Source organism: Elephas maximus, chromosome 22 (assembly GCF_024166365.1).
Source record: "Elephas maximus indicus isolate mEleMax1 chromosome 22, mEleMax1 primary haplotype, whole genome shotgun sequence".
NCBI lineage: Eukaryota > Metazoa > Chordata > Mammalia > Proboscidea > Elephantidae > Elephas > Elephas maximus.
The window spans coordinates 18,410,396-18,427,347 of NC_064840.1; the positions used below are offsets into that span (position 1 = coordinate 18,410,396).

At 43.6% G+C, this 16,952-nt stretch overlaps 1 protein-coding gene across 1 annotated transcript; it reads right to left on the reverse strand.

The window, feature by feature from the left end:
* Window positions 1-392: 392 nt before the first annotated feature.
* On the reverse strand, window positions 393-13,642 carry LOC126065684 (2'-5'-oligoadenylate synthase-like protein 2). Its single transcript, XM_049865987.1, has 6 exons — window positions 12,949-13,642; window positions 6,980-7,268; window positions 5,747-5,922; window positions 3,951-4,192; window positions 3,336-3,477; window positions 393-1,065 (listed from the first exon to the last, which is right to left on the reverse strand). The coding sequence occupies exons 1-6, from the start codon at window positions 13,144-13,146 to the stop codon at window positions 592-594; spliced, it is 1,521 nt and encodes a 506-aa protein (XP_049721944.1). The 5' UTR covers window positions 13,147-13,642; the 3' UTR covers window positions 393-591.
* Window positions 13,643-16,952: the final 3,310 nt, after the last annotated feature.

The window sequence follows — 16,952 nt, forward strand, 5'->3', positions numbered from 1 at the left end:
TCCTGAAACACAGTAAATGCTCCAGAAACAATACTTCCCCATCTCCAGGACTGAAAACATGATTGGTTTATAGCCTAATGAGTCAATTCTATCCTGAGTCGGGTGGCCATCCCTGGTCCTATCAGCTGTGGCCAAAGGGATAAAGTTATTTGATGTGAACAATAGTATTGAGGGGATTAGATAACTTCTGACTTAGAGGTTTGAGTGTTGAGAAATGAACTCATGGGAGTAAAACAGAGTTGACTCAAAGTCGTGGAGCTGTGAATCAGCATTCTGTGTTCGGGGAATTGCAAGTATTTTGGTATGCCTGGAGCATAGGATGTGTTTTGAGAGTGTGAGGGGCTGTAGAGATATAAGCAAGGGCTAAATTGTCAAGGACTCTGAATGCCAAGTAAAGGGACTTGAACTTTATTCTGTAGGTAATGGGGAGCCATTGGAGGATTTTAAACAGGGGAGGGGTACATTCATATTTATGCTTCAAAAGATCACAGTGGTCAGGGTAGAAGGGGTGGGATGGGGAGATAGGATCATTAGGAGTCTAGATCATAGGCAACCCTGTCACGGCCACCCCTGGGGACTTGCAGGCACTTGTCAGCCTCTCCTAATTAGGGTGATGGTGTCACAGTCCTTGATCTGCAAGTCTCTGAGGCTGAGATGATTCCGCAGGTTCCGACCTTGGAACTTTAATATCTGATCCTCCAGGCAAGGCCCTCCAGCTGCTTCAATATTTGTTTTCAAGTGCCAGATGAGGCCATCAGGGTGGACGGCATAAGGCCTGTTTTGGCCACTAGGTTCCTTCACAAAGATCTGGATCTCAGGCGGGACGGTTTCCAGAACCCGGATGCCCACCTTAGAGAAGATGCCATAATCAGCTAGGGTCTTCTGGCTGCTAAGTGGTTGCCGCTTCCCACCAGGCTCCTGGAAGGAAAGGCGCTGGTGCCCGTTGAGGAAAAACATGTTCTTAATCTCTTTTTTCATCTTCCAAATGGGGCTGTAAGGGTTCACAGAGAGTGTCTGGGCCTCTTCCCCACTCTTTTTCACTGTCACCTGAACGTCTCTTGCTGGCTGAAAGGGAGGCAGAGGCAGGTGAGGGTCCCTGGGTGGTCATAGCTGTCTGTTATCTCCAAAGAGACCTTGTAATTTACTGCCTTACCAAGACGTTTTTAAAAGTAAAAGCAAGTCCTATCAATAATTATGTGAGACAACAGGCATAAACTGGTAACGTCCCAGGCAAAGCGGGACATTTGTTGTCTGAGGTTTATAAGACCGTTGGGTCATCGTCTGTCCTCCAATTCACCCCATCACAGTAACAACTGGCAACAGTTCTCCAAATGACCACTCCTCATTCAGAGTCCTCCTTGTCCCATGGGGATAATATTAGTACTCATAGCACCACCCAGCTATTGTGAGAATAAATGATTTCACCTATGTGAGACACCGGTTGCAGTGTGCAAAGACATATAATGTATTCAAGGATATCCACTGTAGTAGCCAAAGTCTGACAGCATCCTAAAAATCCATCAGTAGGGTGCTGGTTATATAAATCAAGGTACTTTTATGCAGTGGATTATGATATAGCTGTTAAAAAGATCAATTAGTTGAGGATAACTATATGTTCCCATTTGTCTGGGGCAGTCCTGATCCATGTCTATTGGCCTGGCTTTTACTATCACCCCCTTTCACTCTCAATAGTATTCTGGTTTGAACTTTATATTTTACCATTACATCTATTAGGTCTATGTGTCTGGATATGGAATTGTCTCAAAGATAGTTTATATTAGTTATCAATAGCTTAATGATTTAAGTAAAAATATGCAAAAAGCAGGATGCATAATCAGACAGACACAGGCAAGAGGTTGTGTATGGATGGCATATCCACGAAAGGAGATGAAAGAAACTGATCTGTGAGGTCTGGGAGGTTGTAGAACTGAGTCTGGGGGTTAAGATGAAAGGAAGGCTTGCTGTTAATTATGTGTCTTTTAACAGTTGATATTTTTAATACTATGAACATGTGTTATCTTTTCACAAACTGCAAAATAATAGTGTCATGGATTGAATTGTGTCCCTCCAAAATATCTGTCAACTTGGCTAGGTCATGATTCCCTTGTATGATTGTCTACCATTTCATCTTCAGATGTGATTTCTCTGTGTGTTGTAAATCCTGTCACCATGCTGTTAATGAGATGAAATATCGGCAATTATACTGATGAGATCTACAAGATTAGGTAGTGTCTTAAGCCAATCTCTTCTGAGATATAAAAAAGAGAAGTGAGCAGAGAGACATGGGAACCTCATACCACCAAGAGAGCAGCGCCAGGAGCAGAGCGTGTCCCTTGGACCTGAGGTTCCTGTACTGAGATGCTCCCAGACTAAGTGAACACTGATGACAAGGACCTTCCTCCAGAGCTGATGGAGAGAGAAGGACTTCCCCTAGAGCTGGTGCCCTGAATTCAGACTTGTAGCCTACTGGACTGTGAGAGAATAAACTTCTCTTTGTTAAAGCCATCCATGTGTGGCATTTCTGTTACAACAGCACTACATGACTAAGACAAATAGTAATAATGATAATAACAATAACAACAATGAAGCTTATGTGGAGGGCACTCTGGTGAAGTTGGAAGTATTGTCCTGTTCTGTGAATCTTACTACCCAGAGGCCTCTTGGACATTCACGGCTAATGGGACATGGCTAGGTGGTAGGCCCCTCTGCTGCTTTGGGCATCTGACTTGCTTCATGTTCTTCAGGGTTGCCTTTGCAGCCAGGCTCAGACTTTCCCTGCAGGATTTGAAATGCGGTTCCTGGTGAATAGCTCACTGTGGGAGTAGCAGGTTGGGGAAATTAGGTCGCTGAGTGAGCTCATAAGCAGGGTCCTCGTCTACGAACCTGGATTCCTATGTAACATTCAGACTTAGGATGGCTGTGATCCATCCATAAGGAGACAGCACAGCTGGAGTTGTCTTCAAGGGAACGCAGTGCTATTCCTGTATCATTTTTTTTGGATGTATCTATTAAATCTCCTGTTTTAATTGTAAGATGTTAAGGTTCTGACAATCCAAAATAGGGGAAGAGTTCTCTCACAGGATGTATGTTTGTGAGTAAATTATTTGGCTACATCTCTCAATTGGCTACTGAGCAGGGCAGGGATGTTCTGCCCATTTTCCAGGGGAAAGAGGTGAGGCCCAGGCGTTTTCAGGATAAGAGGAGGAAATGCAGATCTCTAGGGCAGGTGTTGCCTGTGGGGAGGACTTGAGGGTGCTGTGGTAGGAGTTGTGGGAGATTCATGGGGAGTTGAAATGAAGAGAGCGTTGAGTCATGACTGTGGAGTGGGGTCATACCTGTATGTGCCAGCCCTGGCCGGGGTCTTCAATGTCACAGCAGGGCTGCCGTAGGCAGTGAACAGCTTCTTTGGCCACTAAGTCCCATCTCTTCCCCTTTCCTAGATTGTTGGTCGGGTCAGCTGGGTCCAGGATGATGGGTCTGGGAGAGAGAAGCGGTAGGTCTGGGCTACATTTATGGTTCTGGCCTTTGCAGCTCAGAGGTGTTGGATGCCTGCCTTGTGTAGGTGGGCTCCCTGCATGGTGAAACTCTTGGTTCAAGATTAGGGATGTAACCAGTGCAGGCCCAATCAAGGCTTATCTCAGAACTTTTGCTTGTAATGCTGGGGCAAAGGTACATTGGAAGATCCATATCCAGATGGGAAGCCTGGACCTCACACAGCCTTGAAGGAATTACCCTGAAGTCAAAGCTGAAAGCCTAGGAATGGCTGAGCTGAGTGATTCCATCTTGGGACTCTGGTGACGTAGTGACCACCTAGATCACACCATATCTGAAGCTTCAGTTATCTTTGGAATTTTTGGTTACAAGGCCAATAAATTCCTTTTATTTTTAAAACTGTTTGAGTTGGATTTTCTACCCCTTGTAGTTGAAGTTAACACGACCAACACACTCACCTGCATTCCTTCAACTTTTGTTTGAGATAGTTTCTGACAATCTCATTTTGGAAATCATAGTACTTGGTCCAGTATATACAGATGTCTTCATGATCTCTGAGGAGTTTCATCACAGCCACAAACCCTTCATCCATGTCGAAGTTCTCACTTTCATCTGTACCCATTTCCCAGGCGTAGATGGTCAGTAGCTCCAGTGCATATTTTGAAGGCAATTGCACTTTTCGATATTTAGGCTTCAAGTGCTGTTGAAAGAAAAAGAGCAAGAGACAATCCACCTGGAGCAAAGGAGAATGAAGAACACCAGAGACACAAGGTAATTATGAGCCCAAGAGACAGAAAGGGCCATGTAAACCAGAGACTACATCAGCCTGAGACCAGAAGAACTAGATGGTGCCTGGCTACAACCAATGACTGCCCTGACAGGGAACACAACAGAGAACCCCTGAGGGAGCAGGAGAGCAGTGGGAGGCAGACACCAAATTCTCGTAAAAAAACCCTAGACTTAATGGTTTGACTAAGACTAGAAGGATCCTGGTGGTCACGGTCCCCAGACCTTCTGTTAGCCCAGTACAGGAACCATTCCCAAAGCCAACTCTGCAGACAGGGATTGGACTGGACAATGGGATAGAAAATGATACTGGTGAAGAATGAGCTTCTTGGATCAAGTAGACACATGTGGGCAGCTCCTGTCTGGAGGGGAGATGAGAGGGCAGAGAGGGTCAGAAGCTGGCAAAATGGACATAAAAAGAGAGAGTGGGGGGAAGGAGTATGCTGTCTCATTAGGGGGAGAGCAATTAGGAATATATACTACTGTGTATATAAATTTTTCTATGAGGGACTGACTGAATTTGTAAACTTTCACATAAAGCACACTAAAAATTAAAAAAAAGAGAGAGCAGGAGAGAGACACTGACAGAGAGAGAGAGAGAGAGAGAGATTGCTGCCTGGTAATTTCTAGTTTACTGTTTCCAGGCCTTAGTAATACTTCATCAACTTTATATTCCATCATGTACACTCATGAAATTTTACATGGGCACTGCTCCTCAGAAGATAACAGAATATAATGGCAAACAATGACAGTAATGTTATGGATTGAATTGTACTCCCCCCCCCAAATATGTATTAAAATCCTAACACCTATATCCTTAAATATGACCCTGTTTGTTAATGGAGCCCTGGTAGTGCAGCGGTTAAGAGCTTGGCTGCTAACCAAAAGGTTGGCAGTTCAAATCTACTAGTTGTTCCTTGGAAACTTTATGGGGCAGTTCTTCTCTGTCCTATAGGGTCACTATGGGTTGGAATCAACTCGATTGTAACATGTTAGGGTGGGTCCTAAACCTAATTCCTTCTGAGTTATCAAAAAAGAATAGACACAGAGACACTCACAGGGCGAAGACAGATGCCATGTGAGGACCCGTCTACAAGCAAAGGAACACCAAGGAATACCAAAGATTAATGGCAGTCACCAAACACTAGAAGTTCATAGAAAGAATCGACATGATCAAGACCCTGTTACCTCCAGAAGAGTGAGAAAAGAAATTTATTCTCTTTAAAGCCAACCACTTATGGTACTTCTGTTATGGCAGCAGTAGCAAACTGAGACAAATAATAGCTGTCCTTCACATTGCCCAGTGCTCTGTGTATAAATAGCTTCAAATTATACTATCTCCACACTATTTAACCTGCCCCCTATGGTTGGACTGTTGAGTTGTTTCTATTTTTTTTCTTTGTGAAAATATGCTGTGATGCACTGCCACCCCGTCTCTGCACCTCGCAGCCTGGCCCCCCTCCCTCACCTGCAGGTACCAGTGCTTCACCAGGCGCAGGAGACTCTTCAGCTTAGTAGGGCAGCTTTTTACAAAGTGCTTCTGTAGCTCTGTGAAGCTTGATGAGAACTCCCCAGGTTGGCCGGCACTGGTTATTAAGTCTTCATAGACTTCCGGTGATGGTTTAGTGTCTGGGCAAAAGGATCCTGAGAAGAGAAAAGTAGCTGGTTAGGAAAATCTATCCTTTGAGATGAAGACGACAGGAAAAGAAGCACTGCACGTGGAATGTGCATGAATTATCTCATGCAGTCCTCCCTACAGCAATATTATTCTTTCTATTTTACGACTAAATAAATGGAGGCCTAGATAGTTTGGTAAGCAAAAACAAACAAACAGAAAACCAAATCTGTGGCTGTTGAGTTGATTCTGACCCATAGTGACCCGTGTGTAACAGAGTAGAACTGCTCCATAGGGTTTTCTTGGCTGTAATCTACGGAAGCAGATCGCCAGGCTTTCTTTCTTCCATGGCTTTGCTGGGTGGGTTTAAACTGCCAGCCTTTAGGTTAATAGTTAAGCGGATCTGCTTGCACCACCCAGGAACCTAGACGTTTTGGTAGCACACCCAACAGTCACATAGATTTTAAATAACTCGCATTGACCAAAGACTTACCATGTGTGAGGCACTGGGCTAAGCTCATGGAATCCTCAGAACAGCTCCATGAAGTCGATAAAATTAAGTGGAACCATAGGAAATTAGCAGTTTTATAGGTCCAACATGGTCAAATATCCTAAGGCTCAACCTGACATTATTATCTCATCTAACACGTTAGTGACTAAGTCTTGGAGGAGTTAAATAGCTTGCCCAAAGTCACACAACTGATAAGTCTTGGAGTCAAAATTTGAAAACACTAAGAGCCCTGTTTTAAAAGGTTATTCCAACCTAGTTCTGTCTGTCTCCAAAGACCTTGAAGTGCTTCCTCAACCCATCGCTTCTTATGGGGTCAGAGAGGAATCTAGTCCTTGGGTTGAGTGGGACTCCAATATTTGGGAGAAAGCACCTTTCCGCATGAAACAGTTGAACATGGCTACACATGCATTTACAGGAGGATTTAATCCTCAAGTATAGCTCCAATCATTTCCTCCCCCAAAACAGCAAACTCCAATCTTTCCTCATTGGTTTCTACTTTGCCAAACCACCCCCAAGATCAGGTTGGTGAAGGGGCCTTGACTGGTTTCTCTGGACTCAAACCATTGTGTCTTTACCCAGAGCATTGAAAGCTGGGAGCACATCCACCCGAATGGCTTCGCTGCTTTTCCTGGACTGGACCCGGAAGGACAGGGAACGAGGAGCCCTGGCCCTCTCTCTGGGCTGGACCAGTGATATATTGTAGGCCAGACTCCTACTACGGTGATCCAATTTCTCCTGGATGAAGTGGATGATGTCTTTTCGGAGCTGGGCCAGGTTTTGAAAGCTGGAGAAGCAGCTCAAGAACAGGACCATGTCCACGTCGGAGCTGTAGTTCAATGTCGTCCCCTTCCCTGAGGAGCCACCCTGTGGGGGACAACAATATTCAGCTTCACCTCCACTGAGCCCTGGTGCCTGAGTTTGGAGGTGAGTCAGAAACATCAAAATTGGGCCATTTACACAGGTTCCAAAAGGAGCCCTTTGTTTCCATCATATACAGTGGTTTTTGCTGTGGGTATTACTATGTCTTTTTATCGATAAAAAAAAAATTAATTTTTTTAATTTTTATTTTAGAGACAATAAATACTTGCTAAACAATTCAAAGAATATAAATAAAATGTAAAACCTCATTCTACCCCAGGCTCTAAACCCCACTTCCAGAGGCAGCCACAGTTACCACCTTCTTATATACACTCTGTAGATGTTCTACACCTATCCAGCATGGTAGCCAAATGCCACATGTATCTATTTAAATTATTAAAATTAAACGACATAAAATATTTGGCTCCCCAGTCACACTTGCTCATTTCAAGGGCTCAATAGCCACACGTGGCTAGTGGCTACTATATTGGACAGCATAGATATAGAATGTTTCCATCATTGTAGAAAGTTCTGTTGAACAGCTCTGGCCTAAACACATTTTTCTGTATATGTTTTGTATGTATCTTACGTGTGTGTGTATATGTGTGTGTGTGTATAATTAAAAATTATCTTAAAATAATCCTATATTCACAGGACATTGTAAAAAGAGTACCAAGAGGGCTGGTATACCCATCACCCAGTTCCCCTCAATGGTTAGATTTTAAATAAATATAGTAGAATATCAAAACCAGGAAATTGGCATTGATACCATGTGTGTGTATAGTTGTATGACATTTTGTCACATGTGTAGCTTCCTGTATCTACCACTGCAATCAAGATACAGAGCTATCCTAGCACCACTGAGATCTCCCTCATGCTACTGTTTTATAGTCACACTCCCCTCCCTCCCTGCCACCATGCCTAAGCCCTGGAAGCCACCCATCTGGTTTATAGCTCAATAATTTTGTCATTTAGAGAATGTTATATAAATGGAATCATACTTTGTGACCTTTTGAAATTGAATTTTTTCCCCACTCAGTATAATGCCCATAATATCTACCCATGTTATTTTGTGTATTAACAGTTTATTCCATCATAATTACCCTTGTTACGGTTTCAACTTCATTCTCCAACTACCTGCTATTACTTACTTTTCAGAGCCCTCAGGTTCTTGCTTTTTGTCCTCTGTCTGGAGTTTTAGTTGTAATCTGTGAGATAGTTTGTATGCGGCTTACTCTATCTCAGCTTGCATCAGAAGTTTACAATCACTTTTAAAATAAATGTATTTATAAATACATGTAAAATAAAATGTTTTCTAGTTATTTAAAAACACTTAAAATGTGATCATAAAAAAAAAAACCAAGCCCGTTGTTGTTGAGTTGATTTCGACTCATAGCGACCCTATAGGACACAGTAGAACTGCCCCATAGGGTTTCCAAGGAGCGGTTGGTGGATTTGAACTGCTGATCTTTTGATTAGTAGCCGAGCTCTTAACCACTGTGCCACCAGAGCTCCAATGTGATCATAGTACACTAAACTGTTAGTAGTGTTATCTATGAATTGTATGGTCATTCATTTCGTAATTTTCACTATTTTTCTATATTTTTTTCATTAAACCCTGACACACATGGGTCACCATGAGCTGGAATCCACTCGATAGCAACTAAGAACAACAGATGTATAACGAAAAAATCATGACCCCCCAGGATTATGGTCTAAGACATCCTTCTGAACTGGGACTGAAGCCATTTTCTGAGACTACCTTTCAGCCAAACCATAGGGAGGCTCCTAAAATAAACAATAACATCTGAGAGGAACGTGCTCCTTAGAACAATCAATTATAGGAGATCAAAAGGGCAGCATTTGCCCAAAAGCAAAGATGAGAAGGCAGGGAGGGGTGGAAAATCAGGACAAAAGGAAATAGGAACCTGGGACAGAAGTGGGAAGAGTGCTGACACATCGTGGGAAACGAAATCAATGTCATGGGACACTTTACGTACAAACCATCGAACGGGAAACTAAATCGCTCTGTAAACTTTCACTTAATGCACAGTTAAAAAACAGAGTATAAAGGCTTAAAAATACTGCTAAGGTATATAAAATATGCATTTGAATAGTCTGTTAACAGAGGAGTTACCTGATAAACTTTCCGAAGGACACAAAAAAAAAAAAAAAAAAAAAAAAACCATGAAGTAATTTTGACTTCAGATCTGCTACTGATTCTTGTTGTTGTTAGGTGCCACGGAGTCAGTTACAACTCATAGCAGCACTGTAGGACAGAGTAGAACTGCCCCATAAGGTTTCCAAGGAGCAGCTGGTGGATTCAAACTGCTGACTTTTTGGTTAGCAGCCATAGCTTTTAACCATTGTGCCACCAGTGCTCCCACTGATTCCTAGGTAACCTTAGTTTAGGCATTGGATTTCATGTCGAGAGGAAAGAGAATAAGGAAGAATGTGGGTGTCAGATGGTGGCATGATTAAGACCAGCAAGAAATGTCCTTGTAAAAGTTACTACCAGTCTCAGAAGACTCTCCAGGCCACTCACAGTGGAAAATCAAAAGGAATCAGCACATTTGACTCTAGAAAAATGTGGCATTCTCACCCCAATTTGGATGGCTAAAACCATGAAGATTAGATGTAACTAAGAAAATCCAGTGCTTATCAAGGTTGAGAAACAAACCTATTGCCGTTGAGTTGACTTGGACTCATAGTGACCTTATAGGACAGTGTAGAACTGCCCCACAGAGTTTCCAAGGAGCGGCTCGTGGATTCAAACTGCCGACCATTTGATTAGCAGTTGAGCTCTTAACCACTGTGTCACCAGGGCTCCGAGGTCGAGAAAAGCAAAGAAAACAGATGTTAAAGTAAGTGCAAGACGTGCAATGGACCTTTCTCTCCTGATAGAGAAACCGAATCTTAAAGCAAATGTTTCCTCATTCCAATTGCTTACTGGCCAATGTTTGTCCAAATAACACTCTGTTCTCAGCACTTTCCATTCGGCTCAAAATAACTGGAGATAGTTAATCCAGGGGAGTTTCAACTTCTGGAAATAAAGACTATTGAGAGAGCAAGATGAAAAGTAAAATAATTTTTTTCCTTTACAAATACTTGACGCATATACCTGCTACAGTGAGATCGGGAACTTCAAGATATTGCCAATTGTAGTAGCATACATAGTAGGTCTTCAGCTGAAATACAGCACATTTGACTCAATGAGAGAGCTTTATCTAGAATGTATATTAAAGTATTTGAACACTTTCAAATCCAACCTTAAGAAAATGTGCAATCCTATTTGTAGTTCCAGGCTTTGACGGAATTGATGAAATACCAATTGAGATGTTTCAACAAATGGAGCAGTGGAAGTACTCACTCATCTACACCAAGAAATTTGGAAAACAGCTACCTGGCCAAACAACTGGAAGAGATCCATATTTATGCCTATTCCCCCAAAAGATGATTCAACCCAAATTAAAAGTTATCAAACAGTATCATTGTTATCATAGGCAAGTAAAATTTTGCTGAAGGCCATTCAAAAGTGGCTGCAGCAGTAGATCAACAGGGAACTTCCAGAAATCCAAGTTGGATTTAGAAGAGGACATGGAACAAGGGATATCATTGCTGATGTCAGATGGATCTTGGCTGAAAACAGAGAATACCAGAAAGATGTTTACGTGTGTTTTATTGACTATGCAAAGGCATTTGACTGTGTGGATCGTAACAAATTATGAATAACATTGCAAAGAACGGGAATTCCAGAATACTTAATTGTGCTCATGAGGAACCTATATATAAATCAAGAGACAGTCCTTAGAACAGAACAAGGGGATGCTGTGTGGTTTAAAGTCAGGAAAGGTGTGTGTCAGGGTTGTATCCTTCTACCATACCTATTCAATCTGTATGCTGAGCGAATGAACCAAGAAGCTGGACTATATGAAGAAAACAGAGCATCGGGATTGGAGGAAGACTCATTAACAACCTGCAATATGCAGATAACACAACCTAGCTTGCTGAAAGTGAAGAGGACTTGAAGCACTTACTGATGAAGATCAAATACCACAGCCTTCAGTATGGATTACACCTCAACAAAAAGCAAACAAAAGTCCTCACAGCTGGACCACTAAGCAGCATCCTGATAAATGGACAAATGACTGAAGCTTAAAGGATTTCATTTTACATGGATCCACACTCAACACCGGAAACAGCAGTCAAGGAATCAAAAGACGCATTGCATTGGGCAAATCTACTGCAAAAGACCTTTTTAAACTGTTAAAAAAGCAAAGATGTCACCTTAAAGGCTAAGGTGAGCCTGACCCAAGCCATGGTATTTTCGGTTGCCTCATATGCATTTAGAAGCTGGACAACGAATAAGGAAGACCGAAGAAGAATTGACATACTTGAATTGTGGTGTTGGCGAAGAATACTGATTATACCATGGACCGCCAGAAGAATGAACAAATCTGTTTTGGAAAAAGTATAGCCAGAATGCTCCTTAGAAGCAAGAATGGCAAGACTTTGTCTCATATACTTTGGGCCTATTACCAGGAGAGACCAGCCCCTGGAGAAGGAAATCATGCTTGGTAAAGTAGAGGGTCAGTGAAAAAGAGGAAGACCCTCAACGAGATGAATTGACACAGTGGCTGCAACAATGGGCTCAAGCATTACAGTGATTGTAAAGGATGGCTCAGGACCCGGCAGCGTTTCATTCTATTGCACATAGGGTAGCTACGAGTTGGAACTGACTCAATGGCACCTAACAGCGACAACAACAACTGGTAGTTCTGATCAGAATTTCATTTTCTGGTTTTAGATCCAGAAGGTAAAGATGCTGACGTAGCCCTAGCACAGTGAGAAAAATTGTTGGGGCCATATAGGAAAACCCTTTGTATGCTTAGATGTATGGAAGAGTCAGAGCCCAGATGTGCAAAGTTGTATCTTTCTAGACAACTACGGAAACTTGAATAGCTGGATTTCTGTTAAAGCTCATGGTTTGCTGAAAACAACTGCCAAATCTTTGTTTTTTCCTCTTGAGACTCTTTACGGCCGTGTGTCCCTCCTTTTCAGTCTTATCCTGGCCTGCTGTTTGTTACTGCTCCTCCTACTTACAGCCATTACTTATTTCCGTTACTGTTAGATGTTTTTCATTCCCCAAAATCTAACCTTGTGGTCAAGACACTTTTGATTTAGAGAGATATGTTAAAAGTTGAATTACAATGACCACTTTCCCAAGAGAGGCCACGCTATAAAGGGTGTTGAATCCCACGGTCAGGCCCTATACATCCATGTAATCTATAAAGTACCCTCTGGTATTACATAATAGCTAGGTAGTTTCTAACATACCCAGCACGTGTCATTATAGAACAACTATACAGGAGATTATTCTCATGACTGTGAGGGTAAAGGAGGGTTTCTTAAACAAAAAACAAGAAGCACAAATCTTGCAGAGGTCTGCTATCCCTAGTCCACCTTGGCTCTCAGAGAGAGCCATCGTCACCATTCTTCACATTTGTAGAACAACTTACTGCTTAAAATCGCGTTTTCATCCTTTAGTCCATTTATTACTCATAACAATTTCGAGTTGAGGAGAAGGTCAAGGCTCAGAGAGATGATGTGACCCCACCTTCCAAGGTCACCCCGCCCCAAAGGGGCAGAGCTGCGATTCGGATGCCCAGATTCCCCCAGTGCTCACCTTCACCACCTTCAGCACCCTGACTTCTTGGTCCAGAACCAACTCATCACGGAAGCACTGATCCCGCAGAAACCGTTCGATTCTCTGCCAGGCATCCTGCACTTCCTCCTTCCAGTCCCCCTGGGGCTGAAGGCTGTGGCTCACGAAGGCATCTAGCCGGTCTGCAGGAGTCTCATACAGGTTCTGGAGGTGCTCCATCTTGGCAGAATCAGGCTGTGCCTTGGAATCAATCCTCTCTGCTCTGCCCAGACCTTTAAAATAAAGAGACACGCTCTAGCCTTTCTCTCGCAGGCAAAAGGTCGAAGAGACAGGAAAAAAAAAGTGTGGGAATAGAGAAGGCTTTATCCTCCTCTCTTGGAGTGCAGAGAGGTCCAGGATTTCCCCCAGCAGCCACAGCTACTCCCTCCCTGGGCACGTTAAGCTCAGTAGCCAGGCCTTCTGCAGCTCCGCCTTGCTCCCTTGACGTTTGGAAACTGAAACTGAGTTTGCAGAGCTGGGCGTTTCTCTTTCTGCTTAAGGGTGCCATGGAGATATGTCTCTGCCACGAGCTCTCATCCTGGGATTTTCCCAGTGTTTGGAGATGGCCTCCCCTCATTCTCCATTTCCTGCCGCAGGGGAAGAGAGAGATAAAGAGAGACTAAGGGAGGGAGCGAAAAAGGAGGAGGAGAGAGAGAGAAAGAAGAGAGACAGGCATTTACAGAGAGAGAGAGAGCTACCCTTAGAGGCGAAGAGACAGCTAGACACACACATGCGTGTGCACACACACAGAGAAAAACACCCCTAGAGGGAGACATTCTCTCTTTCTCTCTCTCTCTCTCACACACACACACACACACACACACACACACACACACACGCAGAGAGAGAGAGAGGGACTGAGCAGGAAAGGCCATGAGAGGGTAGGAGGGAGAGGAGAAGGGGAAGAGAGAGCCAGGGAGGAGAGCTGAGGAGTGACAGGAGAGAAGCTGCCTTGGGTCCTGACCATTCCCAGTTCCTAATTTATCGCCTCCTGGGCCTGCTGCTCCTCCTGTTCTTAGGCTCCAGGTCCCATTTGGAATATCACAACCAGTGTCTCCTCTGTGGGCATAGGAGCCCCAGTGGATTTCTGCTCCTGTCTGGAGGTGGAACGAGGGATATCATTGCTGATGTCAGATGGGGAACGTTGATTAGATGACCAGAGACCTGATGTCAAAGGGACATGTGGGCCCAGCTTGTGACATGTATCCCAGAGCTGTGGAGTGGGCCTTGGGTGTGGCCTGGCACAGAGTCCTCTCACTGCCCTGGCATCCTGAGAAGTGGAGACTTGGGGGGCAGCCGAGACAGTGCTCTTAGCTGGACACAGAGGATGGGACAAAACACGAAAGATGTGCCTCTGAGCCCACAGGACCCAGAGACACAGGAAGGCCTGGGGAGGGGTAGAGGGACTACCTTCCTTAGCTGGAGGGGCTCGGGCACATGGGAGTCCTTGTTACTGCTAAGGGGACTTCATCTGACCTCACCTACTGGGGATGCCCAGAATCTGCAGGTCACCTTTCTGTCCTCTCTTCCAGTCTTTTCCTTAGCTTTTTAAAACTTTTCTCTTCCCAACTTGATTGTGACATTTTGTTAGTTTTCCTTCTCCTCTCCTAGGGGTGCTCTACACCCACCGTAAAAAGGCCACTGTTTCTTTCTTTCTTTTTTTTGTATTGTACTTTAGATGAAAGTTTACAGAACAAGCTAGCTTCTCATTGAACAAGTAGTATACATATTGTTTTCTGACAGTGGTTTCCAAGCCCACTACTTGTCAACACTCTCCACTTCTAGACCTTGGGTTCCCTGTTACTGGCTTTCCTGTCCCCTCCTACCTTCTCTTCCTTGCCTCTGGGCTGGTATGCCCATTTAGTATCATTTTCTCTAAAGGGTGAACCTCAAGAGTGACTTCATTATTGAGCTAAAAATATGTCTGGGAGCCATACTCTCGGTTTTCCCGGTCACTGTCAGGCCAGTAAGCCTGGTTTCTTCTTTGTGAGTTAGAATTTTGTTCTACATTTTTCTCCAGCTCTGTCTGGGACCCGCTATTGTGATCCCTGTCACAGTAGTTGGTGGTAGTACCTGGAAACCATCTAGTTGTGCTGGACTCAGTCTGGTGGAGGATGTAGTAGTACCTGTGGTCCATTAGTCATTTGCACAAATCTTTCTCTTGTGTCTTTTGTTTTCTTCATTCTCCCTTGTTCTTTTTTTTTTATTAGCTTTTATTGATCTTCAAGTGAACGTTTACAAATCAAGTCAGTCTGTCACATATAAGTTAATATACATCTTACTCCTTACTCCCACTTGCTCTCCCCCTAATGAGTCAGCCCTTCCAGTCTCTCCTTTCATGACAATTTTGCCAGCTTCCAACTCTCTCTATCCTCCCATCCCCCCTCCAGACAGGAGATGCCAACACAGTCTCAAGTGTCCACCTGATATAATTAGCTCACTCTTCATCAGCATCTCTCTCCCACCCACTGTCCAGTCCCTTTCATGTCTGATGAGTTGTCTTCGGGGATGGTTCCCGTCCTGGGCCAACAGAAGGTTTGGGGACCATGGCCGCCGGGATTCCTCAAGTCTCAGTCAGACCATTAAGTATGGCCTTTTTATGAGAATTTGGGGTCTGCATCCCACTGATCTCCTGCTCCCTCAGGGGTTTTCTGTTGTGCCCCCTGTCAGGGCAGTCATCGATTGTGGCCGGGCACCAACTAGTTCTTCTGGTTTCAGGATGATGTAGGTCTCTGGTTCATGTGGCCCTTTCTGTCTCTTGGGCTCTTAGTTGTCGTGTGACCTTGGTGTTCTTCATTCTCCTTTGCTCCAGGTGGGTTGAGACCAATTGATGCATCTTAGATGGCTGCTTGTTAGCATTTAAGACCCCAGACGCCACATTTCAAAGTGGGATGCAGAATGTTTTCATAATAGAATTATTTCGCCAATTGACTTAGAAGTCCCCTTAAACCATGTTCCCCAAACCCCCGCCCTTGCTCCGCTGACCTTTGAAGCATTCATTTTATCCCGGAAACTTCTTTGCTTTTGGTCCAGTCCAATTGAGCTGACCTTCCATGTATTGAGTGTTGTCTTTCCCTTCACCTAAAGTAGTTCTTATCTACTAATTAATCAGTAAAAACCCCTCTCCCTCCCTCCCTCGTAACCACAAAAGTATGTGTTCTTCTCAGTTTTTACTATTTCTCAAGATCTTATAATAGTGGTCTTATACAATATTTGTCCTTTTGCCTCTGACTAATTTCGCTCAGCATAATGCCTTCCAGATTCCTCCATGTTATGAAATGTTTCAGAGATTCGTCACTGTTCTTTATCGATGCGTAGTATTCCATTGTGTGAATATACCACAATTTATTTACCCATTCATCCGTTGATGGACACCTTGGTTGCTTCCAGCTTTCTGCTATTGTAAAGAGAGCTGCAATAAACATGGGTGTGCATATATCTGTTTGTGTGAAGGCTCTTGTTTCTCTAGGGTATATTCCGAGGAGTGGGATTTCTGGATTGTATGGTAGTTCTATTTCTAACTGTTCAAGATAACGCCAGATAGATTTCCAAAGTGGTTGTACCATTTTACATTCCCACCAGCAGTGTATAAGAGTTCCAATCTCTCCGCAGCCTCTCCAACATTTATTATTTTGTGTTTTTTGGATTAATGCCAGCCTTGTTGGAGTGAGACGGAATCTCATCGTAGTTTTAATTTGCATTTCTCCAATGGCTAATGATTGAGAGAGTTTTCTCATGTATCTGTTAGCTGCCTGAATATCTTCTTTAGTGAAGTGTGTGTTCATATCCTTTGCCCACTTTTTGATTGGGTTGTTTGTCTTTTTGTGGTTGAGTTTTGACAGAATCATGTAGATTTTAGAGATCAGGCACTGGTCGGAGATGTCATAGCTGAAAATTCTTTCCCAGTCTGTAGGTGGTCTTTTTACTCTTTTGGTGAAGTCTTTAGATGAGCATAGGTGTTTGATTTTTAGGAGCTCCCAGTTATC

What these genes read in the sequence shown, in the direction of transcription:
- LOC126065684 (XM_049865987.1), bottom strand. Translation starts at nt 13,146, where the DNA reads ATGGAGCACCTCCAGAACCTGTATGAGACTCCTGCAGACCGGCTAGAT. An exon ending in GGGTGCTGAAGGTGGTGAAG is followed by an intron (nt 7,269 to 12,948) that starts GTGAGCACTGGG and finishes TGTCCCCCACAG; the next exon opens with GGTGGCTCCTCAGGGAAGGG. An exon ending in CAAAAGTTGAAGGAATGCAG is followed by an intron (nt 3,478 to 3,950) that starts GTGAGTGTGTTG and finishes TCTCTCTCCCAG; the next exon opens with ACCCATCATCCTGGACCCAG.